Source organism: Oscarella lobularis, chromosome 1, assembly GCF_947507565.1.
Source record: "Oscarella lobularis chromosome 1, ooOscLobu1.1, whole genome shotgun sequence".
Lineage (NCBI taxonomy): Eukaryota > Metazoa > Porifera > Homoscleromorpha > Homosclerophorida > Oscarellidae > Oscarella > Oscarella lobularis.
The window spans coordinates 946,233-972,071 of NC_089175.1; the positions used below are offsets into that span (position 1 = coordinate 946,233).

The following is a 25,839-nucleotide window of genomic DNA, read 5'->3' on the forward strand; positions in this document are numbered from 1 at the left end:
GATTGCAAACAACCTCGCTTGTGCGGCTCAACATCGACTGCGGACTGTGGACCTCAACAAGTGGAATCATTAATTCAACTACAGTCACTGCCAAACTGTAGACATCAGCTTTCTCTGCTGCTGGCTCCACCGCGGGATCTTTCGGGAGCCAGATACTCAGGACTGTGAAGTCCAGCTGACAAAGATGCTTCAAGAAATCGCGCCGTTCCCAAATCATTGGTCCGCTGTGCCACGTGTGGTGGCATGCAGCGCGCTCGTTGGTTCCTTCGAAGAGGTGCGAATTGCTGAATTCGAAATAACCTCTCAACATCTTTTGCCTGCTGCATGGATTTCCGTCAGCTAAATTTGTTGTCTTTCTTGCTTTGCTGTCTTTGCATAATAATTGTGCTTTACGTATTTCGTTATGTGTCGTAGACCTCATTCTCCAATAAAAGCTGTCTGCTTTGGAACAGAACATGCTGCGCTGGAGAGGGTGAGGCTAGCGTTTACGGAACCGTAATTGCGCGACGCGATTTCGAAGGAAAACGGTTTCTCTCGTCGTTTCGGCGGACTCTGACCCGACTGGACCATTATTACATTATTAGAACTCCAGATACGTGAGAAAATAAGCTGGAAGTCGTTTCGAGCGTAACCCCGACCATTTTTGGTCGCTTCCCGACTTTAGACGTTCTAGAAGAAGCCCAAGTCGCGTTACACGCTTCCACAGCAACAGGATCACTTTGCAGAAACTCTTTCGGCACTCCACGAATGCTCGGAAACAATGAAATGGACGAATACGAATTTCTGAAGTCATCGACGTCATTTATGCTTGAAAATCAGGTTTGGGATGATCAGTATTTACATTGAACACATAGGAGAGCGAATTTTTAGATGGCTCTTTTGACGTCACGTGGAAACGAAGGAAACACGGATGGTGTTAGTTCGACTATTTTCCACCTCTCCAGTCTAATTACAGTCTGACTCTCTGATGACCAGACGTCTTGCACGCTCGTGTGCTTGTCTTCTCCGTCCAAGCGTGATCATTCACGGTGAGATTCTGTGCCATTTTCATTCTCCTACACATTTTACACAAGATACTTTAGGTAGTGTTTCCTGTTGTGAGGGAATGAGAAGGACTTTGAAGGCGAAACCCTCTGATTATAATTATGTATAAGGGGGAGACGTTTCGTTGGATGCGAGTGCAGTCACGCCATCCGTGCTATGGTTGATAATTTACAGAAACCGGCCGTCCATGACTCATGGAGTAAACGGAGCTACTATCATCATCGCACCTCTTCCTGTCTGCTAGGAATTCAGATTATGTTGAGTGCGAGCAGAGATCTTTGCCGAGCCGTGCTGAGTCTTGACGGTGGCACGTCGCCGTCTCAAATATGGACTGGAAAATGAACAGCTCAGGTATGACATTCTGTATCCTCTTGGGCGTTCTTGATTCTTTCTCGCTGTTACGAGAAAGATACGGGGACGATTGATAAGGCTCTCTAAACGCGATTTCGAGAGTCTTAATTAAAAGAAATCCCTGTAAATGATTTTCTTGACCAAAAACCCTCACACTTCAATTACCTCTCTGCATCCTGCCGCGTTCTTATCGCGACACTAGTCCAACCGCTCTGGTTGAAGAAGCGCGAGACGTTTGTTTCAGATGAACGTAGAATTAAATGAATAGATAATACGAATTCTTATACTTCTACTAGCGTTGCCTTATAGGATGGGAATCGACCGGCTTACACTCCTGATGGATTATGATGTTTTGTCAAGTAAACCTCCTCTATCAAGAGTTTTTCATAAACAATCTTATTTTGCTTTAGTCACGTCACTCAGATGACCGTGTGCATTCATCCCCACAACGAACGTGAATTATTCCAACGGCCCTCGAGATGAACCTTGGCTTTAATTAAATTCTCGACTAGCCGAAGAGATGTGAACTGCTTCGATCAATTGCAGGCCCATGGATGAAAGTCTTTGAGGGGAGACAAAGACTATATTAGAATCAGTGTTTACTTTTAGTAGGCAGTCAGTGAAGTAGTTAGCGCGTAGGCGCGTATGAAATAAATGTATGAAAGAAGGCTTTGTTCTCTTCTTCACCACAAACTGGTAACTGTACATCTGACTACAGCTTTAGCTGCGTCAACGTACATAAGTCTTTCTAAAGTCCCGGATTAGTTGACCACCGCCCACATTTTCAGAAAATGGCAAAATGTGGGCGGTGGTCAACTAATCCGGGACTTTAGAAGGACTACGTGGGCGCAGCTCGTGGGGCGCAGCTAAGTAACGCGCGCAAGGGTCTGGTTAACCAGACTAGTAAGGCAGTAGAGTCAGGTGTAGTCAGGTGCATGTACAGTACCTGTGTGAAGAAGACAGCACACACACCTACGCTACTCACTCTACTCTTTGCATACTGTACTCAATGGTAGCACGCAGAGTGAGACACAATTGCCAAATTTGCGTAAAACAAGACACAGACCATAAAATAAATGAAAAAAAAAAGCAAAAAAAAAACGAAAATTCGAAGAATCTAACACACCTCGGGTTTCAGCGGATTTTCCTTCAAGAGAACTGGATCGCCGTGAAGATGAACCACGTGATGCAGATCTCCAATGGTGATGCCATACTTTCCGGGATGAACGATCCTGCATCCCTACAACACAAAGAATAAATTAATGTAGACAGATAATTTTGGTGTCACGCTACAAACCGATTCCACGACGACGGAGAAGACTTCGGGAGGAAATCCAAAGAACACTTCCTCGCTCTTTCCGGCATCCAAATGAATGCGCTCAAACCCAATCAACTCTTTCAGCGGCGCTCCCGGCGCGGTAGAGTTCACATAGGCCAAGACGACCGTGTCGCCAGCCATGTGACCCGTATTCTCAACTTTCACTCGAAACGACGGCATAGCTCCAATCACCGACTTCGTTCCAAAGAAAGACACGGCTCTTTCCGAATAATTCGACGACATCCTTCAAATACAATAATAGTTTTAATTATTTATTTATTTAGATAATTAAATTTTTTACCATTGATATTGAAACGTTGTGTAGCTCAATCCGTCACCAAAAGAATACACGGGTGTACCCGTATAGAACTTGTACGTTCTTCCAGGAGATTGACGCATGCTCATATCGAAGAACGAGATCTGATTGACGTAGTCACCCGGGTACTGAAAGAGCAATAAAAAATAGTTTGAAATCACCCAATACATTATTCCCTACAATTGTGTATGGTAGACGTCCTCCCGGATTATATTGACCAAACAGGACTTCGGCAATGGCTTGGCCACCTGCCTGGCCTGGATATCCAACCCAAAGGATTCCATCAAGATTATCCTTAATTAATAAGCCTTAGACTTTTTTCTCTCTCGTTTATAGTGAAAATATGTTTACCTTTGCCCAGCTGATATCCACTGGTCCACCCGTCATAAGAACCATGATCACGTGCCCCTTGCTGGCGTTTTTCACCTGCTGTATCAACATTTCCTGATTGCCTGGAAACGTGATGTCATTTCGATCGTGACCCTCACTTAATATCGAAAATAATATGCCAATTAATTCAATTATTTATTTGTACCTTGCTTGACCATTATCGAGTCCCATGACGAGTACAGTGACGTCACTCGATTTTGCCAGATTCACTGCATCTGCAAACCCGGACGTGCTGCTACACTTGACATCGCATCCCTGAACATAGGTAACATTGACGCCCAATTTCTGAATGCCCATGAGAGGACTAATCAGAAAAGGAGCAGTGCCCTAAGAGAAAAAATTAGATACGTATTAAATATCATGCGTAATTTCTTACGTGATAATTTCCTTGCATTGTGCTCGTGGCATCGGCATTGGGTCCGATCAGTGCAACTTTGGCCGAAGTGCTCAGCGGAAGAGCTCCTATAAAAACACTAAAATAAGACCAATTGTATTGATTTCTTCTAGACTATACCGTTTTTGTTTTCCAAGAGAACCACGCCTTCCCTCGCCGCGTTCAAAGCCAAATCCTACCCAATAAGAATTTTAAAATACAACATAAAATAACGTCATCATTCATCTACAAGATGTGGTTGCGAGCAGACGACATCCGGGGTGATTTCTCTGTAGGGTTGCTCTTCGATTGGATCAAATTCACCAAGGCGAATTCTACAGTCACGTGAACTTGACTTTTTAAAAAAAGAAATTTTCTTCTTTGCTTGCCTGTGCGAAAACAGTCTCCACATTGCTAAATCCAAATCATCTTCCGTTATTGTTTTCTTATCAAAAGCCGTCTAAAAGAATAAAATTTAATTATATATTGATCTCTACTTGAACGTGACGTCACCTGTCCGTTCTTTGAATAGAAGCTACCACAATCCAAATCGCAGCCACCCTTCAATCCAGCAGCAACGGTATCCTCGGGCGTTTTAGTATAACTAAACAATACGTAATAATAAAACGGTCTAAAAAGTCATATACCTCATACCCATGCGTGCTCATGATGTTGCTAATAGCACCACAATCGCTCACCTAAAAAGATCTCTTACTTTACTCTGTATGTGTACCAAGTAAAGGATTCTATTTACAATGTATCCTTCAAAGCCCCACTGGCGACGAACGATTTCGTTTTGAAGGAAGTCATTTGCGCAGCTGGGAACACCATTAACAGCATTGTAGCTATATAAAAAATTATCAAATTTTAATGTGAGCTCCCGGTCATACAGTAGACTCCTTTTTACCTGCACATTATACTTCCGGTGTGAGAATAACGAACGCACGCTTCAAACGCCGGAAGATAAGTCTGAGAAACAAAAATGCTCACAACTATTAATTATTAATATTTTTAAATTACCTCGATCAGGTCTATGTCTGCTACTTTGGCATCAAAGTGATGTCTATCAGTCCCATTCCAATTCTCGAGATCTGAAAAAAATTATTTAATCCATGCCGCTCCAGTCTCTTCTCCAAATTACATACCATATGCATCATAGTGCTTGCAAGTCGTAATCACTTTGTAGTGACTTAATTAAATATCAATATAATAAAATCACTAATAGACGATGGACAACTGACCCCGGATCCGTTCCAGTTTGCATTCCCCTCACAAAGGCCTCAGCGTAATTGGCCGACAAATACGGATCTAGACATCACAAATTTAGAATTATAAATATACGCTGTTTTCAAATTAAATCTCTCTCTTACCTTCTCCTGGTGTTTCTTGACCTCGTCCCCAACGAGGATCCCGGTATATGTTGATGTTGGGAGCGAAATAGGTGAGCCCAGCTTGGCCTTGATTGGCAAAAGCGCGCGCTTCGATTCCAATAAAATTTCCCATTTCAAGCCAAAGGCTCTTATTGAACGTCGCGCCCAATGTATTCACTTGGGGATAGGACGTAGCATGGGGCAACTAAATCAGGTATATTAAAAATTCAATATAATAGTAGGTTCAATTAATTTTACTTTTCCGCCAAAGTGAACGCCCGGAGAACCGGCAACACCGTGCAACGCCTCAGACCACCTTAGAAGAGAAACAAGTTGAAATTGAAATAAGTATACATTTAATTATTTATTAACCATTGATAGCCAGCAATGGAAACGTTGTCGGAAGAGACACCCGGAGCTCCCGTGACCAGTTGAGAAATTTTCTGTGCAACTGTCATTCGACTCACGAGATCTAGACATGTAGCATAAATATATTTATTTATTCATTCCTGTTTTTTTTTGTCTCAACCTTTCGTCCTCGTAATCAAATCAAGACTGACATTGCTACAAAAACCACAAACGTCAATTAAATATATTATTTAATTAATTAATGAGAGTCTCTTTACCAGTATGGAAAAGCGCTATATGGAGTGTCAGCGCACGTGGGAGTGGCACCAACATCAAGACACATTTTTCGATAGAGAGCCGCTTCTTTGCATAAGACAGTCTTCTTTCCCTCATCATACACCCACTAACAATCAATCAATTAAATAAATGCATAAATAAAATAAACAGGTCATATTCATACCTTTTGAGAATCACTTCCAGAACATTCCTTGATCTAGTCGTATGCATAAAAATCACGCGATAGAATCACGTGCCTATGTCTACTCTTTTACTTCGACGTTCCACGAACGAGATTTGGCGTACGACGAGCAATCCAAGCATAGGCCGCTAGTTCGTTGCACGATACGACCGATTTGCTTGTCAAACTCCAGCTAAATTGTATGCGTTTTGTGAAACGAAACAGAAACATCTCGGTTGGTAGACACGCCCACTTACTGAAGAGCTCGTTTCGCACGCGCCGAGCTCGAATTCGCCGGTTTCTTCGGTCTCGACAACGCAATTGTCGGCGTTCATCAACGCACGATTGCGAAGCGTCCACTTTTGAGAGAGTTTCTCATCGCAAGGACTCAAATGAACGCTAGAAAGCAGAATAAGCCAGCGCCACTTAATAGGATATCTTTTCCACCTTGCACTGTGCGCAGAAAAAGAAAAGGCAAGGCAGAGGAGCGAGCACAAGAAGCGAAAACTCATCTTTCACCAGTCACGTGTAAGCTGAGCGAAACCCCGTACTAAGACAACCACGTGCTCGTCCACGTTGAATGCAAAACAACTAAGAAATTTGACGAAACAGAAATGCAAAAGAAAAGAAAAAAAGAAAGAAAGACTAACAGTAATTTGTCCAAGCCCGTTCAGACACTAATTAATTAGTAGGCCAGACGTAGTCAATGTCAATGCAGTGAGCACGAAAAAAGTGAAGATCATGCGATTTGAGCAGATACGCTCCTCTTTTCACACCTTCCGGCCAATTCAGCTCGACGTTGACGTCCGGATAGCGTTTCACGTTCTCCTTTCCGGACCATTCGAAATCAATGATCTTCACATTGCCATCGGTCGAAACGAAGATATTCGGAGGACGGAAGTCACCGTGAACCAAGCCCTGGCTGTGAAGAGCTGTGAGAGCCCTTTCCATCTCTGATTTCATTTTGACCTTTTTAGGGCGGGTGTGCGTCAAGTACGCATTGTTGAGCGTCGAAAACTTTTTGTCGATCTTTTCCATGACAATGACGTAGCAAGTCCCGGGGAATTTCAAAGGAACAGCTTTTTCGATGAGAAGCTTAGGAGCGAGACCAGCATCACTTAGAACCTTATGGGCAGCAAACCCATAAGTGCCCGGAGAGAACTTCACGACAACGTCCTCCTGCTTCTCGTCTCCTCTATAAGACACAAAAAGAGCATTACAGCATTACTACTGTATACCAACGGCATTTGCTGTTCTACTGCCATAACGTGAAGGGATACTTTCATCGAAATCATGTTATGCACAGCAGTATGATCGAAGGAAACGATTTTTACAGGCCTACACTTTCACATCCTATTAATCTTCTATTTATTTCTATTTATTTACGCACAGACTAAACGACTTACTTTTTTGCAAATTTAGCGAAGAAAACTCTCCGGGTCAGGAATCCTGTAAATTTGAGATGGCAGCCAAGACTATTACCGACGCAATCGCAAGGTAAGGGACGAGATGTCTTCAAATTTCATGCATGATGCTCCCATGGACCACATTTTCACCAAATTATCAACCACGTCCTTCAGCTGAAAAAGGAATTTTGCGCACTCCATCACGTGAAGCTGATCGCTGAAGTCCACTGATGACATCGGCGTATAGTGGATTTTACGTTTCGTTCCTTCTGTGGGAATGGACATCATAGCACCCATTTCCATTCTTTTGCCGTATGTATGAACGACAACGACTGGAAGCGCCTTCTCAGCGGAAGTGGCATCTGTCCCCTGCGTTTCACGAGACGCGTTGCGGGCATAGACCATCGCCTGAACAGCGGCCTTGCCTTGCTGCTCCTTTCGCGGCTTAATTTCAATAATGCCAACAGCAATTTTCTTGCCTTTGTTGGTCGTGGCGTAGATTGCTCCGTCAGCTTGAATAGTTCTTGATCGCTTCGTCGTTTCTATTTTTCTATCCAGCGCAGCATCGAGAACATTGAGAACGTCCCGCTGCACAAACTGGGTTTCAAACGTTTGGCTAGCATATTTCTGCTGGTAATTCCAATCCGCTTCAATCAAGGTCATGGCGTGTTCCGTCATCGTTTCCAACTTCTCGGGCCCAGGGTCGACGGGCCAAAACGCGTGGCAGTAATATGGTACCGGTATAGAATGCTGATCAACATCCTCGTTCAAAAACTGCTCTGATTGAGCGGCGCTGCTAGCGATTCGGCTTGCAGAAGCAGAGGACGTCTACAATACACGTTTACTCATTGACAACGCTTGCATTCGTATCTAACATTAGTGGCGGCCTTTTTTTTTCTTTCGATTTTGGGGGGTGGAGCAGAAGCTGCAGTAGTCGTCTAGATACAATGCATGCAATGCTTACTCATTGTCAACGATTATATTTGCACTTTATTGGGGGTCTTTATAGGAGTTTTGGGTGGTGCAGAAGTCGTCTTTGCGTCGATTTTATCTAAATAGAATCAATAGTTAACCAATACGTTTGGACTGCCTTTACTTGTTAACGCAACATCTGTTGGCTTTGATTGGCACACTAAGACCGTTTTCTTGTCCTTGGTTTCATACTTGGCTTGACAGCGGTATCGGCCCGCCGGAGTGGATGCAGTTTTGCTTTTCAATAATTCGTATTTTTTGCGACTACAGCTGTATTGAAGGGTATCACAGCCCTTGCCGTCGTTTGAAGTCTTCCAGTAAGACCCTGGAGGACACTCCCCATTCCGCAGCCACAAGTATGCTGGCTTCCCCCACCCGGACGCGTTAGCTGCCAAACATCTCAATAAGAATTTGTAGGTGACTTTAGTTTTGCTGATCTGTATATAGGAGCTCAGCGGGTGTGTGGAGGTGATCCTCGGAGTGGACTTGGGAACACCTGTACGTAGTGAAAACAAAATATAAGAGAACGCTTTACATCTGCTTGATATACGATATTTACCAAATTTAGAATCAATTCGATCGTGCGCCATTTCGCTTCGTCGCTCAAAAAATGATCCAACAAAAGCCTAAAAATTAGTTCAATACTTTTGAGTCCGAGAACACTCCCCGAGAGATCGCGACACAAGGCGGAAGCATGGCAAAACTCTAGGAATGAATACAGGGCAGTAGATGGTATCGCGGCGGGGGATCCGTGTAAAACGAGGCTGAAACGAGACTCACCGACAAGAGAACCAACCGTTGTGAGACCGCTGTGGGTTAGAGGGTCGTTGCTGTCGTTGATAGCCGATCCACGAGCGAATACCTACCGTCACGAATTCGGCAAGAGCAGCACGAAAGCCCCGTACCGAGAAACCCACGTGCTTGATCTAGTCGTATCCACAGAAATCACGCGAGAGAATCACGTGCGTATGTGTATACTCTCTTACTTCGACGTTCCACGAACGAGATTTGGCGTACGACGAGCAATCCAAGCATAGGCCGCTAGTTCGTTGCACGATACGACCCATTTGCTTGTCAAACTCTAGCTAAATTGTATGCGTTTTGTGAAACGAAACATCTCAGTCGGTGGACACGCCCACTTACTGAAGAGCTCGTTTCGCACGCGCCGAGCTCGAATTCGCCGGTTTCTTCGGTCTCGACAACGCAATTGTCGGCGTTCATCAACGCACGATTGCGAAGCGTCCACTTTTGAGAGAGTTTCTCATCGCAAGGACTCAAATGAACGCTAGAAAGCAGAATAAGCCGGCGCCACTTAATAGATATCTTTTCCACCTTGCACTGTGCGCAGAAAAAGAAAAGGCAACGCAGAGGAGCGAGCAGAACAAGCGAAAACTCATCTTCCACAGGTCGCGCGAAAGCCCGTATTAACAAACCCACGTGCTCGCCCACGTTGGGAATGCAAAACAAGAAAGAAGGATTCTAAACTGGACGCTCGTCACTTTGTACACGAACAAAACTCTCTAAAATCGCATTAAACGTTATCTCTTCGCACTACGGACTGCCGTGCATCTTTCCGGCATGCGCTTGATCGAACTTGCTCTTATGAGTCTTAGCCATGTAGATGAAGTAGGTCAGAACTTCCTTTTCGGTGACGGGAATGCAGCGAAAATGCCGCCAAATGACCTAAAAACGCGCCTCGACTCGATATCGCGAATCAAAAGCGTTTCCTACTTCGACGAGTTGAGCTTTGTTGAGGCCGGGACGCGTCTGGAGCTTGAAATGGCGTTTGTATCGACGCAGCGTGTTCACTTGAAGTTGACCGAGATCGATCTGACGCGAGGGAGACCGATGAGCGCGACGATCGATCGCGTGGATCGCGTTTCGCGTTCTTACGTCGTGAGGATCGCTCGGCTGATCGTCTTCCGAGTCTTTTCGGCGTCGTTTCGGGCGTCCGTTGCTCTGGAGCATGTTTTTCGATCGTTTGGCGGTGGGACGCGAATGGGATTTTTCGGTGCGAGACGAGGAAGTAAATGGAGGAAGTGCGCAGACTCGCCGCTGAAGGTGCAAGGGCGCGTCTCCCTTCTTCGCTGATTGGTCGAATCGCGTGTAATTATCAAATTCGGCGCATGGTTCTAAAGAGCCATACATGAAATTTATTTTGTGCGGAAAATGGCTACTGTACCGAACAGCCAGGTCGGGTCCTCAAAGAGAGGGAGGCCTCCTCTCCCCAAAGCTCTTTTGCAATTGACTACGTTTTATTTGCTGAAGCGGTCAACCGATCGGAGAATGTCAACAAAGGGACGAGAACTCGCGTAACGACATGTACGTAACTCGATTTTGAAACGCGCGCGCTTGACTCCCTCCCACTCCTATTAGCCAGCAGACCGCATGCCGGTACGTCGATAATTTCGCTTCAACCGACTAATTCGCTCATCGAAATGTGCTTTAATTTTAAATTAATAAATATCAAACCTGTTTTCACATCGTCAGACGACTCTGATGCGACGTAAAGGCGACGGTTTGATCTAGCCAATGGGTGGGTCGAATTCGGACCACGTGACGTCAATCGACCAATGAGAAGCGGAGTAGCCAGTACGTGTTGTCCTCAGTCAACAAGCTTCGTACAGTACTACACACCGAGGAGCTGCGTAGGCCTTGTATGTACAGTACATTCGCAGTAGTACATAGTGAAGACTGTCATCCGTGTGCACATCTCTCATTTCGATAACACGGCGCTTCTCTCTCGGCAGGTGTTTCGAACGACCAACGATAACCGTTTCTACGAACGAACGAAAAATGACGCGCGGAGGATCATCGGAGATCGGAGAGCAACCCGAAACAGTGAAGCGGCCGCGATCGGCCTACATCTTCTTCGTGCAGAGCCGCAAGGGACAAGAGGGCGGTTCGAGCCACTCCTCGGCGATCGGCGAAGCGTGGAAATCGATGGCGGCCGACGAGAAGAAGAAGTTTCAAGACCAAGCGGACGAAGATAAGGCGAGATATCAGCGCGAACTAGCCTCGTTCAAGAAAGCGCACGGCGGCTCGAGTCCCCAGAAGCGTTCGCGAAAGGAGAAGAAGGTTCGCAAGCCTCGACCGGCCAAGAAAGACGGCCCAAAGCGAGCGATGTAAGCTAGGAGACGGGGCCTTTTGTATTTCCCGCCAATCCTTGTGCTTCGCTACCCCTCTCCGGCGTTTTCACTGAACGAAATGCACCTGAAGAAACATGAGCGGGAACGAGGGAAAAAATGTAAAATGGCGTCGCGAACCCGCGCGCGCCTAAAAGTTTTGGCGGAGGATTTTATTGGGGTCCCGCTTTTATTTCGAATCGCGATAGGACTTCTTGCACGAATAGAAACGCTCGGTTTCGATCGATTCGACAATAGAGTTCGCGAAATCGCGCGATTCGTGGGCGCGCAAATAAGAATTTTCTGTAGGTCGGGTTTCATGCATTTCTGCTCGGAGAAGAGACCCGAAGTGCGAAAGGAACATCCCAAAATGGCCATCGTCGAAATTTCAAAAGTCCTCGGCAAATTGTGGGGAAAACTGGACACCGACGAGAAAAAACCCTTCAATGAATTGGCCGAAAAGGATCGACAGAGATATCAAAGAGAAAAGGAGGAATGGGAGCAGGGCGGTCCGAGTAATAAAAAGAAAAAGGACGACGAAGAGGAAGAGGAAGAAGAAGAAGAAGAGGAAGAGGAAGAGGAAGGAGAGCCGGATGACGCTGAAGATTAGAGGGAGGCAGGGGACATCGCCTTTGGGACTCTAGAGCATCTGTGATGATGCTTAGCCTATGTTTGCTTGCTCGTGTATGGGTAGAAGGCTTTTTGCCTGTAGTACATATGTTTCTATCTGTCTTGTCATTGCGCGGGGATTCTATGTCGGGGAATAAAAAAACGTCAGCTATGCGATTACTGTATCATCCGGGTGCGGGCATTTTTGAAATCATCACGCGACTCTAAAATGGCGGCGAGGCCGACGGCGAATCTCGTCGAAAACGCTCGCCATTTGAGCGACGACGAACTGCGAAGTCGACTCATCGCCTACGGACTTGAAGTGGGACCCGTAACCGCGTCGACGCGAAGTTTTTACGAACGAAAACTCGCCCAATGTTTCGCGCCGATAAGCGAACGCGAAGAAAAGCCGCCCAGCGTCGCCGAACCGATCGAAACGCAAGCGAAAAGTGTGCCAGAGTCCCCGAGCGTCTACTACGGCGTTCGCCTGCCTCGCAACGACGAAGGCGAAGGGAATTTCGAGCGGGTGTACGTTAGCCACGTGGACGCGCACGAGGCGGCGCGACGAGTCAAAGGGGCGCGATTCAAGGGCTTTCTTACCCGCGCCGAAGCGATGGCGTATGCACAAACAACGGAACCGACGACCGATCCGGTGGCGTCAGAGGAGAAAAACGCGTATAAATCGCCGACTCCTCAACAGCTAACTGAACTGCGCATGAGCGTCCAAGAAGATAATTTTTCAAAGTTTTCCCGTATGGTGGATGAAAATCCTCGATTTTTAATTGGTTCGGGCGACACCCCGGTTGCCATACATCTCGGACCGCATTGGAATGCTTTGCACGTGATGTCAATTTTCGATAGAACGGAAATGGCCCAATTTCTAGTCAACATCCTAAAAAGTGACGCATTTTGGAAAAAAATTTTACCCGACGACGACGTGGAATCAAGGGAACGAAGAAAAGCGTTTTTAATCGATTTATACTTGAACATGCCCGATAAAACGGTAAGGGGTATACAAATTCAAATTAGACCTTGAATTATCTATTTATATTTAGAACTGTGAAACGCCGTTGTTACTGGCGTCCAAGTTCGGTTGCGTGGCCATGGTGAAATTCCTTCTAAGTCAAGCGTCACTAAACGTCAACTGTCGCAACGCACACGGACAAACGGCTATAGACTTAGCAGCTATGCGTTGCAAAGACGACGGGTCACATAATCTACTCAAAAAGGAATTATTCAAAAGGGAAATACGGCAACTTTTAACAGGTATTCGACATTTTTTTCTGCCTCGAAATAATACTAATTTATTAATACTCGTCGCTTTTTTTTCCAGATAACGTTTACGTTCCTCTATATCGATCTCTCGATAACACAACGCTGCCTCTGATAGGTCAACCCTGGTCGCCCGATCCCAAACACAGTCCCATTCGAATTGCGCGCAACAACAGCGCGCGACGCGGAGGCCCCATCGTCGTTTCCCACGGCGAGGAACTCTTTAGTGGCGGCGGCGATTCGTCGTCGAGCGGACGAACCGTTCAGTCTTCGCCGACGACTGTGTGCGCCTACGCTGGGCCTATGTCGGCTGAGAAAGCACAGCTTCTATATAAGGACTGGTCGTCTCCCGTGCGGGGTAGGAGTCGCGAGGAGATTAATATACGACGTTCGGACAGCGAGCGGGGAATGGAGCGAATAGGGAGGCAAGTCAAAACAAGCACTAATTAATAAATAAATAAATAAATAGAGTATTATGCGTAGGAGATTGGCTCATACGAAGGGCGTTCCCTGGGTCGAATATTGGCCCTTTTTGGACGACTACGTGGATTTGCTTACGCCTGGTGGACTCCAAGCGTTGGAGGAGTATTTTACAAAGCAGTGGGATTGCACTGATGTGGAGGATCCCTTAGCAGAACAACTGGCTCAACTCTCTCTATCTCCTTCCTTCATTACAGGGTAAGGGGAAATAAATACGTACGTAATATTATTTGCTAATGCCTCTTTTTTAGTAAAGAACCGTCTAAAATGGATCAGGATGTGCTAAACGCTCTAGGCAATCGTTCAATACAAGAGGATCTGTATCCTAATGTTAGCAAGTGGAAGAAACTTGTACTGGGCTATTCTAACGAAGAACGTCAACGGTAAAAAGAAAAACCCGCTTACGGAAAATTTTATTTATTGATTTTTTCAGGTGGTCAACGCCGCGTCGAAAAGTGTCGCGACGACTAACCGAAACCCGGGAGATGATGTCTCCCGTGTTGGCCAAACTAAAGCCAAGTCAATCGCCACTTGTATCGCACTCGTCTTACCAGGCCCCACCACCGTCACGAATAGCAAAAAAACTCAACTACGACGTCTAATTCTAAACCGTTTTTCTCTCTCTCTCTCTTATGCGTTGGCAAAGTTATTAAAAATCAGCCCAGCCGTGATAAATTTGTTTGATTTTTGAAAGAGAAACGTATAAAGTATAAGGCATAAGGCAATAATAGACTATACACAAGACTTCCCCTGCGGCAAATCTACTCCCTTCCTTATACCTCTATACAAGACAGGATGAGGAATTAGTCTCATCCACGGTCTCCGTCTCGCCAACTAACGCGTGATTGACGGCACCTGCCGCCTCCTTTGGGCCCCCCTCCTCACCGCCGCCACTTGCGTTCTCCTCTTTGCCGTCTTCTGATTGGATCAGACAGGTGGCCGATGGCGTTTCCACGTCGACGGCTTCTTCCACTTCCATTTCTTCTTCTCCGCTGTCGCTGTTGGAATTGTGAACTGTTCCCGTTACTGTCATGGTAACCATGTTGTATTCTTCCGGTTCCATGACGACGACGACTTCGTCGTCATTGTGAATCGATCGAAAGGAACGAAGGTCCGGGTCCGACGCTACGACGGGGACAAAGCCGTCTTGACTGCGACGACGGAAACTGCCCTCGCTCATCGACGAAGCGCGTGGTTTTTTCTACGCGTGGAGAAATTGCAGTGGGTGAATAAAACATCGCATACGGGAGACTCACCGCTTTGGTGAAGAGTTTGATGACGTTAAGTTTACACATTGGGCACGTGTGACGTACCATCAGCCACGGATCCACACATTTCTTATGAAATTCGTGCCTACGAGAGAAGAATGAACGTGTTCGACGAACCCCAATTCCGTTCACGTTGCTTACTTGCACGGAAGAACGCGAAGGACGTCTGCTTTGACGTAATCGTCAAGGCAAACGACGCACAGGTTTTCCTCTGACGTCACGGAAGCGCGGTCACTGTACACCTGATCGATTACGAGCGAACGTCAACGAAAAAGCGCGGCTTTTCGCTAATTCTCTCACCGGCGATCGCGTGCACACGCGCACGGGAAGTTTGTTTATGATCTTCATCGCCTTTTTCTTCTGTCGTATCTAAGGAATCGAACCGGCGTTATGACTGAAAACAAGAACGATTTTCTTCGATCGCCCGCTAGCTCACCCGTCGCTTGCGCTGCTCCTCCATCAATCGGCACCGTTGTATGTAGAAAAACGACAAGCCGAACAAGGCGAGCGCAATGACAAGACCGAACGCGACGCAGATAACGATAAACGATCGCGCATTGATAAATTTCGGGTCATTCGACTTCGTCGATTGCGGAGAATCATCGCGTTCGTCATCGGACTCAGGTGCGCGTATACTCACGCTCACGTCCCACAACTCCCCGCTAAACGTCTCCAGCGCTTGCCCAACCGACTGATTGACGCCGACGACGACGAAATCGTCGACAACGCCTTCGCCGGTCGCCCAGAGAGGCTCGTCGTGCGAATTGACGAGAATCATACCGGACGCGTTAGCGCGACGCAGATTCTTCGCCATTTCGATGAACTCGCAGCCTTTGCCCCTTATCGATCGTTCGTAGATGAGTCGCACGCTTCGTTCGTTGTCGCGCGACGACGCGAGACGACTGCACGCCGTCGCGACGTTTCCTTGACGCAACGCTCGACGAACGATGACATCGTCGTCGTCGTCGTCGTCGTCGTCGCTGAACGTCGCGAAAAGGCCGTCGGCGACGATGGCGCGTCGGGAAGACGACGATTCGTACGGATGATGAAATGACGGCGGCGGCGTTTTCCGCGTCGCTTCGAATTCGACGATTGCGCGACGGGGGACTCGCCACGAAAGCGCCGTCACTGATGCGAGAGCGAGTGTCGTCGCGACGACGACGACGAGAGCGAATTGATTTGGCATCTCTCTACGACGGGCGGTGCGACGCTAGTGGCTAGCCGAGATATCCGTGCCAAGACGTACTCGCGAACACGTGACGAGTTACATGAGTTGCGTGCGTGGGGCGAGTCGTGACGTCGACGGGGTGTTGTTGTGTGGGTGCGATAAACAACCAGCGACGGGTTTGAAGCGGTAAAAAAACGACTCTAGCGGTACAAATAAGTATATAAAAAAAAAGTAATAAATTAATGAGTCGGTTGAGTCGGGTTTGAAATATTTTCCATACCTATGGTTAGTATAGTCTGCAGTCCTTCTGTCCAGAAACGATAGTCGCTTTCTGCGTATGCCACCAGGTTTATGACTCTGAATAATTGTACAATTAAAAATGTATCACGTGAGACGTATTTTACCTTGATGGCGTCAGAACTGAAAAGGCCCACTGGTGCTTCGCTAATGGATCAAAGTCCTTGCGTGACATCACAACTGGGCTGGGACTCGAACGCATGTCGACCAGAACAGCTAATAATAAAAATTATCACGAGCAAATTCTTTCTAGTTTTCGTACCTGACTTGATGTCTTTATTGGCTGGTTTGGCCACAGATGACCAGCAGATCTAATGAGCATAATAAAATCACGTGAAAATGAAGTCCCAATGAAAGGAGGTACTTTTCCGTTTGAAAAATTGACCCAGAAGAGTCGTTTGCAAAGAGGCCCATGCCCCTTGTTTGTAAACTTCGCCATCCAGCAGCCAGCAGCTAGTCCCTACACGCAAATTTACAAACAAGAAATTCTAATAAAAAGTGAAAACACTGCCTTCATTATTTTCTCCAATCTCGGATCAGAATTGGTCATCTAAACGTCATTCACAAATAGATCAAGCCATGGGATTTCTATTGAAAGTTCATACAGGACGTTTCCCTGCGTTCTGTTTAGAGAGAAGTAAAGCGCAATAGACAAACTCCTTCAGCATAGCATAATCGTAAGCTGAGCGTTCTTGACTGTCAAGTGCATTCACATTGGCTACAAATTAAAAATTATTGACGTAAACGTATTGGGAATTCGTATACCTCCTTTTGAGAGAAGAACCTGTATTGTATCCGGTTGGTCACAAGCAGCAGCCCAGTGAAGAGGAGTTCGACTGAGACAACAGTCATTTTTAAATACTGTTTTAAAAATATTCACTCTCACTTTTCATTATCTTGGTCTTCTATGGCCGTTTCGCGAACGGAGAGAATAAAATCAATACAATCATGAGCATCCTAAAATTCACAAAATAATTAATTAATTAAATATGTTGCATGTACAAATACTTGTTCTGCTGCAAAGTGCATGATCGTTTTTCCTTTGTTATCTTTAATTTTGCTGCTGTGACGAGTCAACAATAACTGCGTACACAGTCAAAATTAATTTTGCTTATAATTAAAACGCTTGAAACCTGCCTTCAGGCAAGGCAAATTGTTTTGCTGGACAGCCCAATGAACTGCTGCCATGCCATCGATATCAGTCAGACTGGCGTCTTTTTATAAGACGTTCTTATAGAGTCTTAATTATTTTTAAATTTGGATGTTTACCTGCGTCTCTGTCGAGCAATAATTTCACGTTTTCTGCAATTCTGCTGTAAGCGGCCCACATCAAAGAGCTCATACCAGCAGAATCAGGAACATTAACATCAAGATCCGGAACCTATGAATAGTAATAATTAAGAGGCCTCAATACATCATTCTGGATACGTCACCTTATCCAAGAAAGTCGACAATACTTTGGATGATGGATTATTAGCAGCCCAATGTAATGGACACCTCCCTTCGCTGTCCTGTAATAGATACATGTAGTTTGTGTGCATACTGAGTTCTGCGTCCATACCCTTGCTTCTGTATCAGCTCTGTGGTGTAGCAGAAGATTGACGAGGTCAGAATCGGACGAATAGGCCGCCTGATGAAGACACGTAGTCCCATCTAAATATAGACTCTAATACAACAATAAAATTAATTATTCGAATTTAATTGAAACCTGGCATTGCTAGATTAATATCAGCTCCTTCGTAAATCATAAGCCGAGCACAATCAAGCCGATTCCAGTGAACAGCGTGCATCAGAGCAGTTCTTCCGCATCCATCAAGACAATTGATGTCTATAAGATAAGTATAGTTAAAATTTTAAAGACTATTTTCTGCGTTACCTGTCATTGTGCTGTATGATATTCTCGAGTTGTCTCCCAGCATGTGCTTCTTTCCGTCTGGAGTCAGCAGATTGAAAACGGGTTCCCTCTGTGAACGAATGGCGTTGATCAATTCCAATAGATATCGCCGTTTTCCGAGCGACGCTGCGTAATGAAGAGGCGTCAGCTCGCTTTTGGAATAATCGCTGAAGTCCAATATTCCAGGAACATGCCAATCTTTCTCCACAAAGGTCATCTACAGTAATAATATAGCAATTACAGCACGTAGACATTTATAAAATAAAATAATTACTTCATCTTCTGTGAAGACATCATCATATAGATGATCCTCTTCTTCTACGGTGGCTGGTTTGGGAGTTGAGGCAACTGGATGACTGTCAGTCACTCCACTATGTTCAGACTCTGACAGACAAAAACGCTCAATCGCTTTCTACACTTTACATCTATCCTAAACCTTTGTCTCTTTCTGGAGATGAGATTTCTTGAAATTTCAATAATTCTGGATCGTCGTTCTCTCGAGTCCCAATCACATTCTTCACTCTTCGTTCCATTTCCTTTCTTCTCGGCCTTGAGATTTCGTGTCCAATAGGCGTAACTCGTCTCGTCGATCTTCCTTTCGGTTGTGGTGGAGATGTAGACACGCCCACTTCTTTTCCGTCCTCGTCGCTCAAATCCTCATTAGCAGATCTCACCTACACAGTGCAACACTACGCAAATTTTACCGTTAAAAAATTTCGCGTATACGTAAATGGTTTTCGCTAAAGGCGACTTCTCCATGTCTGACCACGCCCTCTGAGACGTTCCTTTGATCGTTGGGCTCATTCGGCTTTCTGATCGACTCAATTCGAATGGATCTGGTTCCGTTGAGCTCAAACGACGGCTTTCGCGTTCGCTCGAAGTGACCTGAGAGCGCATTTTACTTTGGGAAATGTGGAGGCGATATTTTTCGGGCTTACGTCTCGCACGACGTCGCTTTCGTTCGATTCTTCGGCTTTTCTCCACATCATGTTGTAGAGTTTCTCTTCCGATGGGCTCGGAACGACTCCGGGTGGAATCTGAGGAATCGAAGAACGCGACTGATCGAAAACACGAGTCAAGAGCCGAAATTTCTAGACACATAGCATGAATTTACGTCGCTCGCTGCATCTGCTTCCTCGGCCATTCTAAAAAGACCGTCAACAAAGCAAAATTTGATTCACTGGTCTACGTTAACGCGCGCAGGATAGGAGACTTTCATGTGGGCGTGTGTCTCAAATTTCGCTTTTTTCGCGCTTCTCCTTCTTCAATTTCGCGTCTCGCTGTCGATCGATAATGACACGGATAAGAACGCCATATCTCAGCTTCAGATTTGTACGATTACAGCACCTTACGCTCGAAAATTGAACTCTTTTCTCCGCGCAGACAAACGTCTTCTCCGGCAGAAACGTATCGATCACGTCGACGCAGCTAAATCATTAGCAGACATGGATAACTACGAGAAAAAATACAAAATGCTCAAATTGATTTTCGACAAGATTTTTCTCGTAACAAAGATCTCATACAGTGTACCATTTTCGAATTTTTGAGATTTTCGCTCAGGTATTTACTGAAGTTCAAAAAAGCATGGAGGAAGACGAGTGGGAAGCAGGAAAAGAACTTCCTCAGGACGAAAAACAGAGAGAAAGTGCTAGCAGAGAAATATACAGTAGATTTATATCATTTAAATTCTCTATTATTTTAAGGTTTGTCAAAATTATTTGAAAATGCTCTTTTTATGGGAGATCTCGTTCTAAGAATTCCTGACATGAGTCATAGGGTCAGTCCATTGAGAATTCAGATTTAGATTTATTTAGGATTTAGATTTGTACATATAGATTTATGACAGGAATGACGATTGGAAGGGGCTAATGAGCTGGGCCTATGCAATATGTGAGAATGCCGACGTGTTTGAAAAGCATGATCTGCAACTTTTGCATTTGGTACACTGTTGCCAGATCTAGACTAAAATGATTTCCAATTTACTCTCTGTAGATGGGGCAAGAGCTGGGTCTCATTCCAAAAGAGGAAACATATACTAATCCGTATAGGGAAAAGAAGTCTCGCACAACTGTTGCTACGAAAACGGTTCGGAAGAAAAAGGAAAAGCAAAGGGGGCCTTCGATGCAGGGACAAAGGCATGAACTGTAAAATATTTAAAAGGATTTGCAGACTGGGAGGTGCCATACACGTAGTAATAGACGTTTATTCAATACTAATTGCTCTCTTACCTGCTGTTTTCTAACTCTCCTCTCTTTTCTCCTTTTTGTCTTAAAGAACACATACCACAATCTTTTCTTCTGTAGCCCAAGGAATGACTTGACCAGAGGGCAGGTGAGCAGTTCTGTATTTCACAGTCGTCATGACAGATTCTAGTGATGCATAAAGAAGCTAAATACGACAAAGTCACACATCACAACTAACAACGTTACAAATACCAACACCATTAACAGCTATGAGACTATAGGCCTAAAAGAATGTGTTAATTAAACTATATGCTTAATTAATAAAACAACATAGCCTTACTTGTGGCGATTAACTTTTACGCAGCTACAAGACTGGACAGCAACCTAAAAACATTCTGTGAAACCACACACTTATAGAAACAACATAGCATTACTTCTACTTCGTCTTGTGCCCTCAGAGTAGTGCATTGGAGGAGGAGGCTGCGCTGTAACACTGTTGGAATCATACTCAAAAACGTCTGAGATCAAAGCGTTTTGGTTTTCTTCTTTTAGAGCAAGTACGAGCATTCTTCTCGTGGCGTTTTTGTCATGCTTTTCTGTCCAGGTAGTAAGCATTGCCTGGGCCCGATCTCGATCATCGCTCTTTGCTTCAAAGTAATCCAATTCAGTGGATGTAAACTTTGGGTCTGGCCCGAGGGTCTCTCCAACATGCCTCCAGTGGCGTCCAATTCTTTTAGCCACGGACAGTCGTTCTTTTGGAGATACCACTTCGTCTAGCCGGTCTCCAGCAGTTTGACTCACCACAGCATTTATTGCTTTATCTTGTACTTCCCTTTGAATTGGTTCGTTGTGAGTCTCGGAACGTCCATTGGAAGAAGGCGTCCTTGGCATCGGTTGCCATATTTTTGTCGAAAATGACCCGTCGACAGAGCCAGTTTTTTCAAGAGCCTTATACGAAAAGTTTATCTTGACATGCTTTGAAAAGTCCTCTGTCCGCTTAATAAGAAAAAACGACCTTGTTATGTAATTCATGTGGCCTTGACCAATCAATGACTTCAAAGCGCTTGCCCGAATAGTGTAACTTGAGTTGCCGTCAACGGAATACAAGGCCGAACTGCCCTTCGGTGGATCAACAGACAACTCTACTTTCTCCGTTGAGTCAACGCTGATGAAATCATTCTGAAAGTCTTTGCATTCTCTGGGCTCACCAGCCAATTTTCTCTGATCTTTGTCAATTTTCTTCGTGACTTCATCGCACTGACACGATAGAGACGCAACAACGTTTCCTTCTGATTCTCCTTTAGTGAAAGCAAGAGGAACATATATTCGAACCGAAATGGGGAAAAAACCTTCTTGTATAATGCAGTGCTCGGAGAAGCCAAAACAAAGAATGCGAATACAATTTCTTTCCACTCGAAATTCCGTCTCACCGTCAACGGCAGACATTTTCTCTTGGTTCAGATCGGCAACCAACTGATATCCCTTATCACATGTTGGAAGGCAGCTGTGATAAAGAATTCTAACTCTAAACGGCTTTTCTATGCAAAGATAATGCCGCAGCTCCATTACTGCTTTCCTTCTAAGCGTCAGTCCATGAGGCAGGACTGTTGTGACAGAAGTTATTGCTGGATTTACTGTGTAATCTTCCGGCAAATAAGACGCCACTAAAATGTTCGTTTCCCCACTTACAGCATTCTCGGGAAGAGTTACAGTTACTTCAGTGCTTTTCAAATGCACCCGACCTCCTTCGCTGCCTACTGTGCATGAACGCCTCTCTTTGATATCAAAAGAACGGTTGAAACGATTGCCTCCCAGTGACGCCAAGACCAGTTTAGGTTCTGAATTGTCAATCAATTCATTGGCTCTGACGTTCTTCCATTCAGGTCCTATTTTTGTGACTACAGCACGTCGTTCTCGTCGTTCTTCTTCAGAGACAATGTCAGGCATTCCCCTATACATATGTCGAAAACAAGACACCAACTAAGGCGCATTCACTGTAACCATAGATATAATAATATTATATCTATGTTGTAACAACGCTAGGCCTTGCGTTGCGTCTGCTTAGTGTTTATGCATTCACAGTAAAAACGAAGTATTGATTGTTTAGCGTTCTCTAAACAATGAATAGATGAATGATTTCAATTAAATTTAAAGCACGTGACCAAAATGATGAATTTCATTTGTCAAACGCAAGGCCTTGACGCTAGGACCGCACCAGACCCTCTCTCTCTCTCTCTCTCTCGGAGGGCCTCTCTCGGAGCTCTCTCTCGGCAGGATCAAGCATCCGGGAGGCGAGAGAGAGTCTGATTGAGGCCATCTATAATTGGTCTTGCCTGAGTCTATTTGTGATTTGAACAAAAACAAGACACAAATTAATTAAGTAGGCACATTTCTATGTACAATTGTCTTACTCATAGCTATTCGTTGTTTCAAACAAGAAAGAAAGATTTTGGTAAGCCATCTCCTCTCCAAACAACAGCCAGACTTACCTGAAACCGTTCCTAGTTTAGGCAACAAATAATTTTGAGTACGCAACGTCTACAATTGGCCTTACTATTTTTCAGTTGTAATTGATACGTTATCTGAAAAAATGCAAGTTTAAACGTCAGTAGTTTATCACAGAAAACTACTTATCAGCGGCAAAATACAATTACTGTCTGCGGTCACGGACTCTGTGGGTCGGTATTGCAATTATCTGTTGGAAGTGGACCAGTTACTGTAGTCCTAAACTTCCAATGTCTGTACATACCTGGCAACCTTCGAGGAATGGGGATCTGGAGGCGTAGTCCCCAGAAAACTAGGGGCCGTGGTCAAGCACGGCCGAATAAAAATTTTATAATGGGGGGCTGATATGGGGGTCTGGGGGCTCCTCTCCCAGCGGTTATGGGCGTGGTCACTCAATATTTTCTACTACGTGTATATATCCGTGTATATAGGTTTATATTTTTAAATGCACTCTAATTAATCATGCAAAACTTTACCTAAATTTCAATTTTCTACCTAACATTTTTCATCAAAGAATAATATGGTTTGACAAGAAGTTTGGGGAAGGGGAGGGAGAGTACGCTGCAAACAGAAACCGCCCTCGCTTTACGCCTCTGATTAGCCCCCAGGCTTTACGGAGCAGAAGGTGAGCGATTATCAAGTAGCGCGCGGCTGCCTCACTGCTTTCACTGGGACCCCGATTCTGTGATAAACTCGCTAAAATTAAAATTGTTCGAAAAGAGCTAATCGACGACACTTTCTTTTTACGGCTGGTATTTTTGCACTTCAATAAGACGTATTGTTTACAAAAATACACTGGTAATTTTCTGGGCCGTGGTCTAACTCTTAGCAAAGTCGTTCTTGCCGTACTCCGGTAAATCGGGCACTTCATTTAGAGCCCAGAAAACTTCACGAATAGCTTCAACTCCCAATTTTCGACGCTCTTTCCACAGCCAATACACAATGTACCTTATTCTTTGACTATGCTCGAGCGGCTGTCGACGAGATCGGGGACAGTTGGCAGGTATGACAGGCCGGGGGGGGGGGGGGGGGGGGGGAGATAACTCTAGTTAGGCCCCAAATCATATTGGGAGAGCCCTCAATTAATTCCCCTCCCAAACGTAATCGGCCAAAATCGGAAAGTGTTTCTGTCTGTCTGTCTGTCAGTATACCCTTACGTCACAATCGCACTTAGACCAATCACACACACAGGTGCCTTTATGACATCACATTCATTGTGATGTCATACTCTCCGTATTTTGAACAAAAAAGTATAAAGGTGACGTCACAGTAGATAGGATCCCCGGATCGCGATCAAAAGTTTTTAAGAAGGAACAGGCACATTATGCATGTTACGTTACCCACATCACCGCGGATAAATATTAAAGCTAAAGAGAACATATAACGGGGCACATAACAATGAGCTATATTGGTAATGCTTATCGAGAGAACCCAGTTACTCGAAGGGGCAGATGTTTTGGGTAGCTGTGTCACTCTCACATATGTTCTAAGGGTGTTCGGGGATCACATGATGGCCAATCATTATCTAGTTGACGACGGAAGCAATTGGGTTGTGGGCGTAGGACCCGGGGCGGATGCGTGCTTATGTTTACTAAGTGCCTACCCGCCACGCCCCTCGTGCGTCATCAAATACGTTTACCCTTGGCTAAACTCCATTTAACCTCAGTATAAGCCAAACTCGATACTTTTAGGCTCTGATCAACGTTACGTACTGCGTTGTCTACACTTCAACGTTTTGCCAAATCGTCTGTTGTATTATACGCGCAAAACTGACGTCGACAGCGCCGCGCCGTTCTACGAGTGTGCTTCATCAAATATGCATATGGCGCCGCCAGCTCTAAGGTGCCGCGATAGTGGTAAAATCACAGATAGACGTCCAACTCGAACGTCAATAAAGGGCTGATGGGGGTCCGGCTCCACAAGAGTCCAGTGAAGGGAGTTCGTGCCAAATCTGGTGAACCTACCGTGTACTTATATTCCACTTTTCACAAATTAGCCCGTCGTTTATCGCCCTGTTCACGTCGACGAAAGTAATTGTACGCATGCTCGACCTTTGCTCCGTGGAGAGATAGTGGAAACATAGATATTAGAGAGAGAGGGATTGGCAACTCCCGTTTGTCACGTGACTTTTCGTGACCCTATGGTAGTTACGTTTGTACCCGTATGCGATTGAGGAAACCACGGCAAAATAGGAGATAAAATAGGAAGAAGTGCTTCCCACGCTACTGGAAGTGTACTAAGGAATAGAAACAGTGACCGCCATGCAGTTTTCTGTCGCTAGAGCCTGTAGAATCGATCCGAGAGTACGCGATCATCTGCGACAGGGTTGCCTCCCTCCCGATCCAATTTTCGGGGTTCTCGGCCTATCCATCTTATGCCTATATAGTTTCTACATGCGGTAGGCGTATTTTTTACCAAATCGAAGAACGCTTCGATGTAGGAGCTCCTTTTTTGTGCGTAGGAGGTGCCTCAACTGTGACAGGGTTGCGACTTCCTGTGTAGTAGCTAGCGTCCATCAGTGTTTGGAGTGTGTTTAGCAGGGCTTCTTACATGCGGTAGGCATAATTGTTTGCTGCAGAGTACAGAAATGACTGAAACTCTAAAGTTTGGATATAACGTAGAGGAGATCCACGAGGCCTGCCGAAAAACAATTATGCCTACCGCATGTAAGAATCCCTGCTAAACACACTCCA

General features: G+C 45.3%; 9 protein-coding genes and 1 long non-coding RNA gene across 12 annotated transcripts; 4 read left to right on the top strand and 6 right to left on the bottom strand.

Moving 5' to 3' along the window:
* The first annotated feature begins 501 nt into the window (after positions 1-501).
* On the top strand, positions 502-1,984 carry LOC136187764 (uncharacterized). Its single transcript, XR_010669993.1, has 6 exons — positions 502-596; positions 665-819; positions 871-1,028; positions 1,083-1,395; positions 1,705-1,754; positions 1,806-1,984. It is a non-coding gene; the product is annotated as an uncharacterized lncRNA (long non-coding RNA).
* A 436-nt stretch (positions 1,985-2,420) lies between these two features.
* On the bottom strand, positions 2,421-6,507 carry LOC136185686 (uncharacterized). Its single transcript, XM_065972862.1, has 26 exons — positions 6,415-6,507; positions 6,225-6,366; positions 6,062-6,160; positions 5,971-6,003; positions 5,789-5,913; positions 5,692-5,726; positions 5,535-5,634; positions 5,421-5,478; positions 5,163-5,367; positions 5,034-5,100; positions 4,938-4,981; positions 4,813-4,883; positions 4,700-4,761; positions 4,547-4,637; positions 4,447-4,490; positions 4,306-4,396; positions 4,182-4,252; positions 4,043-4,127; positions 3,934-3,988; positions 3,796-3,881; positions 3,565-3,746; positions 3,381-3,516; positions 3,210-3,323; positions 3,015-3,157; positions 2,693-2,957; positions 2,421-2,635 (listed from the first exon to the last, which is right to left on the bottom strand). The coding sequence occupies exons 1-26, from the start codon at positions 6,477-6,479 to the stop codon at positions 2,513-2,515; spliced, it is 2,592 nt and encodes an 863-aa protein (XP_065828934.1). The 5' UTR covers positions 6,480-6,507; the 3' UTR covers positions 2,421-2,512.
* Positions 6,508-6,543: 36 nt separating this feature from the next.
* LOC136185696 (uncharacterized) lies at positions 6,544-9,896 on the bottom strand. 2 transcript variants are annotated; one of them, XM_065972873.1, is made up of 10 exons: positions 9,678-9,896; positions 9,489-9,630; positions 9,332-9,430; positions 9,126-9,271; positions 8,905-8,971; positions 8,470-8,841; positions 8,363-8,424; positions 8,249-8,311; positions 7,374-8,201; positions 6,544-7,162 (listed from the first exon to the last, which is right to left on the bottom strand). In XM_065972873.1, exons 1-6 carry the CDS (start codon positions 9,740-9,742, stop codon positions 8,797-8,799), a joined length of 564 nt encoding a protein of 187 aa, XP_065828945.1. In that variant the 5' UTR covers positions 9,743-9,896; the 3' UTR covers positions 6,544-7,162; positions 7,374-8,201; positions 8,249-8,311; positions 8,363-8,424; positions 8,470-8,796. The 2 variants fall into 2 exon arrangements, with proteins under 2 accessions (XP_065828945.1, XP_065828954.1); XM_065972882.1 differs by lacking the exons at positions 6,544-7,162; positions 7,374-8,201; positions 8,249-8,311; ... (1 more) ...; positions 8,470-8,841; positions 8,905-8,971 and adding an exon at positions 8,978-9,050.
* LOC136197697 (histone deacetylase complex subunit SAP30L-like) lies at positions 9,897-10,313 on the bottom strand. Its single transcript, XM_065987516.1, has 2 exons — positions 10,077-10,313; positions 9,897-10,028 (listed from the first exon to the last, which is right to left on the bottom strand). The coding sequence occupies exons 1-2, from the start codon at positions 10,311-10,313 to the stop codon at positions 9,897-9,899; spliced, it is 369 nt and encodes a 122-aa protein (XP_065843588.1).
* A 623-nt stretch (positions 10,314-10,936) lies between these two features.
* LOC136184242 (high mobility group protein B1-like) lies at positions 10,937-12,256 on the top strand. The gene is made up of 3 exons (XM_065971143.1): positions 10,937-11,002; positions 11,096-11,470; positions 11,780-12,256. Exons 2-3 carry the CDS (start codon positions 11,142-11,144, stop codon positions 12,078-12,080), a joined length of 630 nt encoding a protein of 209 aa, XP_065827215.1. The 5' UTR covers positions 10,937-11,002; positions 11,096-11,141; the 3' UTR covers positions 12,081-12,256.
* A 46-nt stretch (positions 12,257-12,302) lies between these two features.
* LOC136184057 (ankyrin repeat and LEM domain-containing protein 2-like) lies at positions 12,303-14,641 on the top strand. Its single transcript, XM_065970928.1, has 6 exons — positions 12,303-13,082; positions 13,135-13,345; positions 13,413-13,776; positions 13,835-14,029; positions 14,083-14,214; positions 14,265-14,641. The coding sequence occupies exons 1-6, from the start codon at positions 12,309-12,311 to the stop codon at positions 14,431-14,433; spliced, it is 1,845 nt and encodes a 614-aa protein (XP_065827000.1). The 5' UTR covers positions 12,303-12,308; the 3' UTR covers positions 14,434-14,641.
* LOC136184151 (uncharacterized) lies at positions 14,496-16,325 on the bottom strand. Its single transcript, XM_065971033.1, has 5 exons — positions 15,536-16,325; positions 15,400-15,468; positions 15,241-15,341; positions 15,088-15,184; positions 14,496-15,032 (listed from the first exon to the last, which is right to left on the bottom strand). The coding sequence occupies exons 1-5, from the start codon at positions 16,283-16,285 to the stop codon at positions 14,613-14,615; spliced, it is 1,437 nt and encodes a 478-aa protein (XP_065827105.1). The 5' UTR covers positions 16,286-16,325; the 3' UTR covers positions 14,496-14,612.
* Positions 16,326-16,444: 119 nt separating this feature from the next.
* Positions 16,445-19,649, bottom strand: LOC136183965 (uncharacterized). Its single transcript, XM_065970811.1, has 20 exons — positions 19,573-19,649; positions 19,397-19,516; positions 19,185-19,343; positions 18,895-19,132; positions 18,733-18,842; positions 18,441-18,675; positions 18,273-18,392; positions 18,126-18,217; positions 17,998-18,075; positions 17,834-17,945; positions 17,702-17,778; positions 17,573-17,647; positions 17,451-17,521; positions 17,330-17,400; positions 17,170-17,282; positions 17,076-17,114; positions 16,929-17,024; positions 16,827-16,875; positions 16,672-16,780; positions 16,445-16,624 (listed from the first exon to the last, which is right to left on the bottom strand). The coding sequence occupies exons 1-20, from the start codon at positions 19,600-19,602 to the stop codon at positions 16,507-16,509; spliced, it is 2,112 nt and encodes a 703-aa protein (XP_065826883.1). The 5' UTR covers positions 19,603-19,649; the 3' UTR covers positions 16,445-16,506.
* Positions 19,650-19,666: 17 nt separating this feature from the next.
* Positions 19,667-20,621, top strand: LOC136184336 (coiled-coil domain-containing protein 134-like). The gene is made up of 6 exons (XM_065971255.1): positions 19,667-19,790; positions 19,842-19,963; positions 20,019-20,103; positions 20,162-20,235; positions 20,294-20,398; positions 20,451-20,621. Exons 1-6 carry the CDS (start codon positions 19,676-19,678, stop codon positions 20,604-20,606), a joined length of 657 nt encoding a protein of 218 aa, XP_065827327.1. The 5' UTR covers positions 19,667-19,675; the 3' UTR covers positions 20,607-20,621.
* A 164-nt stretch (positions 20,622-20,785) lies between these two features.
* On the bottom strand, positions 20,786-25,207 carry LOC136191607 (uncharacterized). 2 transcript variants are annotated; one of them, XM_065980011.1, is made up of 6 exons: positions 25,111-25,207; positions 23,196-23,223; positions 23,053-23,142; positions 21,076-22,592; positions 20,982-21,025; positions 20,786-20,924 (listed from the first exon to the last, which is right to left on the bottom strand). In XM_065980011.1, exons 3-5 carry the CDS (start codon positions 23,100-23,102, stop codon positions 21,006-21,008), a joined length of 1,587 nt encoding a protein of 528 aa, XP_065836083.1. In that variant the 5' UTR covers positions 23,103-23,142; positions 23,196-23,223; positions 25,111-25,207; the 3' UTR covers positions 20,786-20,924; positions 20,982-21,005. The 2 variants fall into 2 exon arrangements, with proteins under 2 accessions (XP_065836083.1, XP_065836144.1); XM_065980072.1 differs by having other exon boundaries at positions 21,076-22,980.
* Between the last annotated feature and the right edge of the window lie 632 nt (positions 25,208-25,839).

Bases quoted from the DNA above. Each gene is read 5' to 3' on its own strand.
- LOC136185686 (XM_065972862.1), bottom strand. From the start codon at position 6,479: ATGAGTTTTCGCTTCTTGTGCTCGCTCCTCTGCCTTGCCTTTTCTTTT. The intron at 4,762-4,812 runs GTAATTTAAAAA...TTTGTTTCTCAG, and splicing joins CAGACATAGACCTGATCGAG to ACTTATCTTCCGGCGTTTGA. The intron at 4,638-4,699 runs GTAAAAAGGAGT...TTTTTTATATAG, and splicing joins ACCGGAAGTATAATGTGCAG to CTACAATGCTGTTAATGGTG.
- LOC136185696 (XM_065972873.1), bottom strand. From the start codon at position 9,742: ATGAGTTTTCGCTTGTTCTGCTCGCTCCTCTGCGTTGCCTTTTCTTTT. The intron at 8,972-9,125 runs GTGAGTCTCGTT...ACTAATTTTTAG, and splicing joins AACGGTTGGTTCTCTTGTCG to GCTTTTGTTGGATCATTTTT. The intron at 8,842-8,904 runs GTAAATATCGTA...CACTACGTACAG, and splicing joins TCGAATTGATTCTAAATTTG to GTGTTCCCAAGTCCACTCCG.
- LOC136197697 (XM_065987516.1), bottom strand. From the start codon at position 10,313: ATGCTCCAGAGCAACGGACGCCCGAAACGACGCCGAAAAGACTCGGAA. The intron at 10,029-10,076 runs GTAGGAAACGCT...GCGCGTTTTTAG, and splicing joins ACAAAGCTCAACTCGTCGAA to GTCATTTGGCGGCATTTTCG.
- LOC136184242 (XM_065971143.1), top strand. From the start codon at position 11,142: ATGACGCGCGGAGGATCATCGGAGATCGGAGAGCAACCCGAAACAGTG. The intron at 11,471-11,779 runs GTAAGCTAGGAG...AATTTTCTGTAG, and splicing joins GACGGCCCAAAGCGAGCGAT to GTCGGGTTTCATGCATTTCT.
- LOC136184057 (XM_065970928.1), top strand. From the start codon at position 12,309: ATGGCGGCGAGGCCGACGGCGAATCTCGTCGAAAACGCTCGCCATTTG. The intron at 13,083-13,134 runs GTAAGGGGTATA...ATTTATATTTAG, and splicing joins TGAACATGCCCGATAAAACG to AACTGTGAAACGCCGTTGTT. The intron at 13,346-13,412 runs GTATTCGACATT...TTTTTTTTCCAG, and splicing joins AATACGGCAACTTTTAACAG to ATAACGTTTACGTTCCTCTA.
- LOC136184151 (XM_065971033.1), bottom strand. From the start codon at position 16,285: ATGCCAAATCAATTCGCTCTCGTCGTCGTCGTCGCGACGACACTCGCT. The intron at 15,185-15,240 runs GTAAGCAACGTG...CTTCTCTCGTAG, and splicing joins CTTCGCGTTCTTCCGTGCAA to GCACGAATTTCATAAGAAAT. The intron at 15,033-15,087 runs GTGAGTCTCCCG...CTCCACGCGTAG, and splicing joins TCAAACTCTTCACCAAAGCG to AAAAAACCACGCGCTTCGTC.
- LOC136183965 (XM_065970811.1), bottom strand. From the start codon at position 19,602: ATGGCCGAGGAAGCAGATGCAGCGAGCGAC. The intron at 17,025-17,075 runs GCAGTGTTTTCA...ATTTGCGTGTAG, and splicing joins GATTGGAGAAAATAATGAAG to GGACTAGCTGCTGGCTGCTG. The intron at 16,781-16,826 runs GTACGAAAACTA...TTTTATTATTAG, and splicing joins CAATAAAGACATCAAGTCAG to CTGTTCTGGTCGACATGCGT.
- LOC136184336 (XM_065971255.1), top strand. From the start codon at position 19,676: ATGTGGGCGTGTGTCTCAAATTTCGCTTTTTTCGCGCTTCTCCTTCTT. The intron at 19,791-19,841 runs GTACGATTACAG...TTCTCCGCGCAG, and splicing joins CATATCTCAGCTTCAGATTT to ACAAACGTCTTCTCCGGCAG. The intron at 19,964-20,018 runs GTAACAAAGATC...ATTTTCGCTCAG, and splicing joins TTTTCGACAAGATTTTTCTC to GTATTTACTGAAGTTCAAAA.
- LOC136191607 (XM_065980011.1), bottom strand. From the start codon at position 23,102: ATGGCTTACCAAAATCTTTCTTTCTTGTTTGAAACAACGAATAGCTAT. The intron at 22,593-23,052 runs GTAAGACAATTG...ACATATGTATAG, and splicing joins GAAACAACGAATAGCTATGA to GGGAATGCCTGACATTGTCT. The intron at 21,026-21,075 runs GTAATGCTATGT...GAATGTTTTTAG, and splicing joins GGGCACAAGACGAAGTAGAA to GTTGCTGTCCAGTCTTGTAG.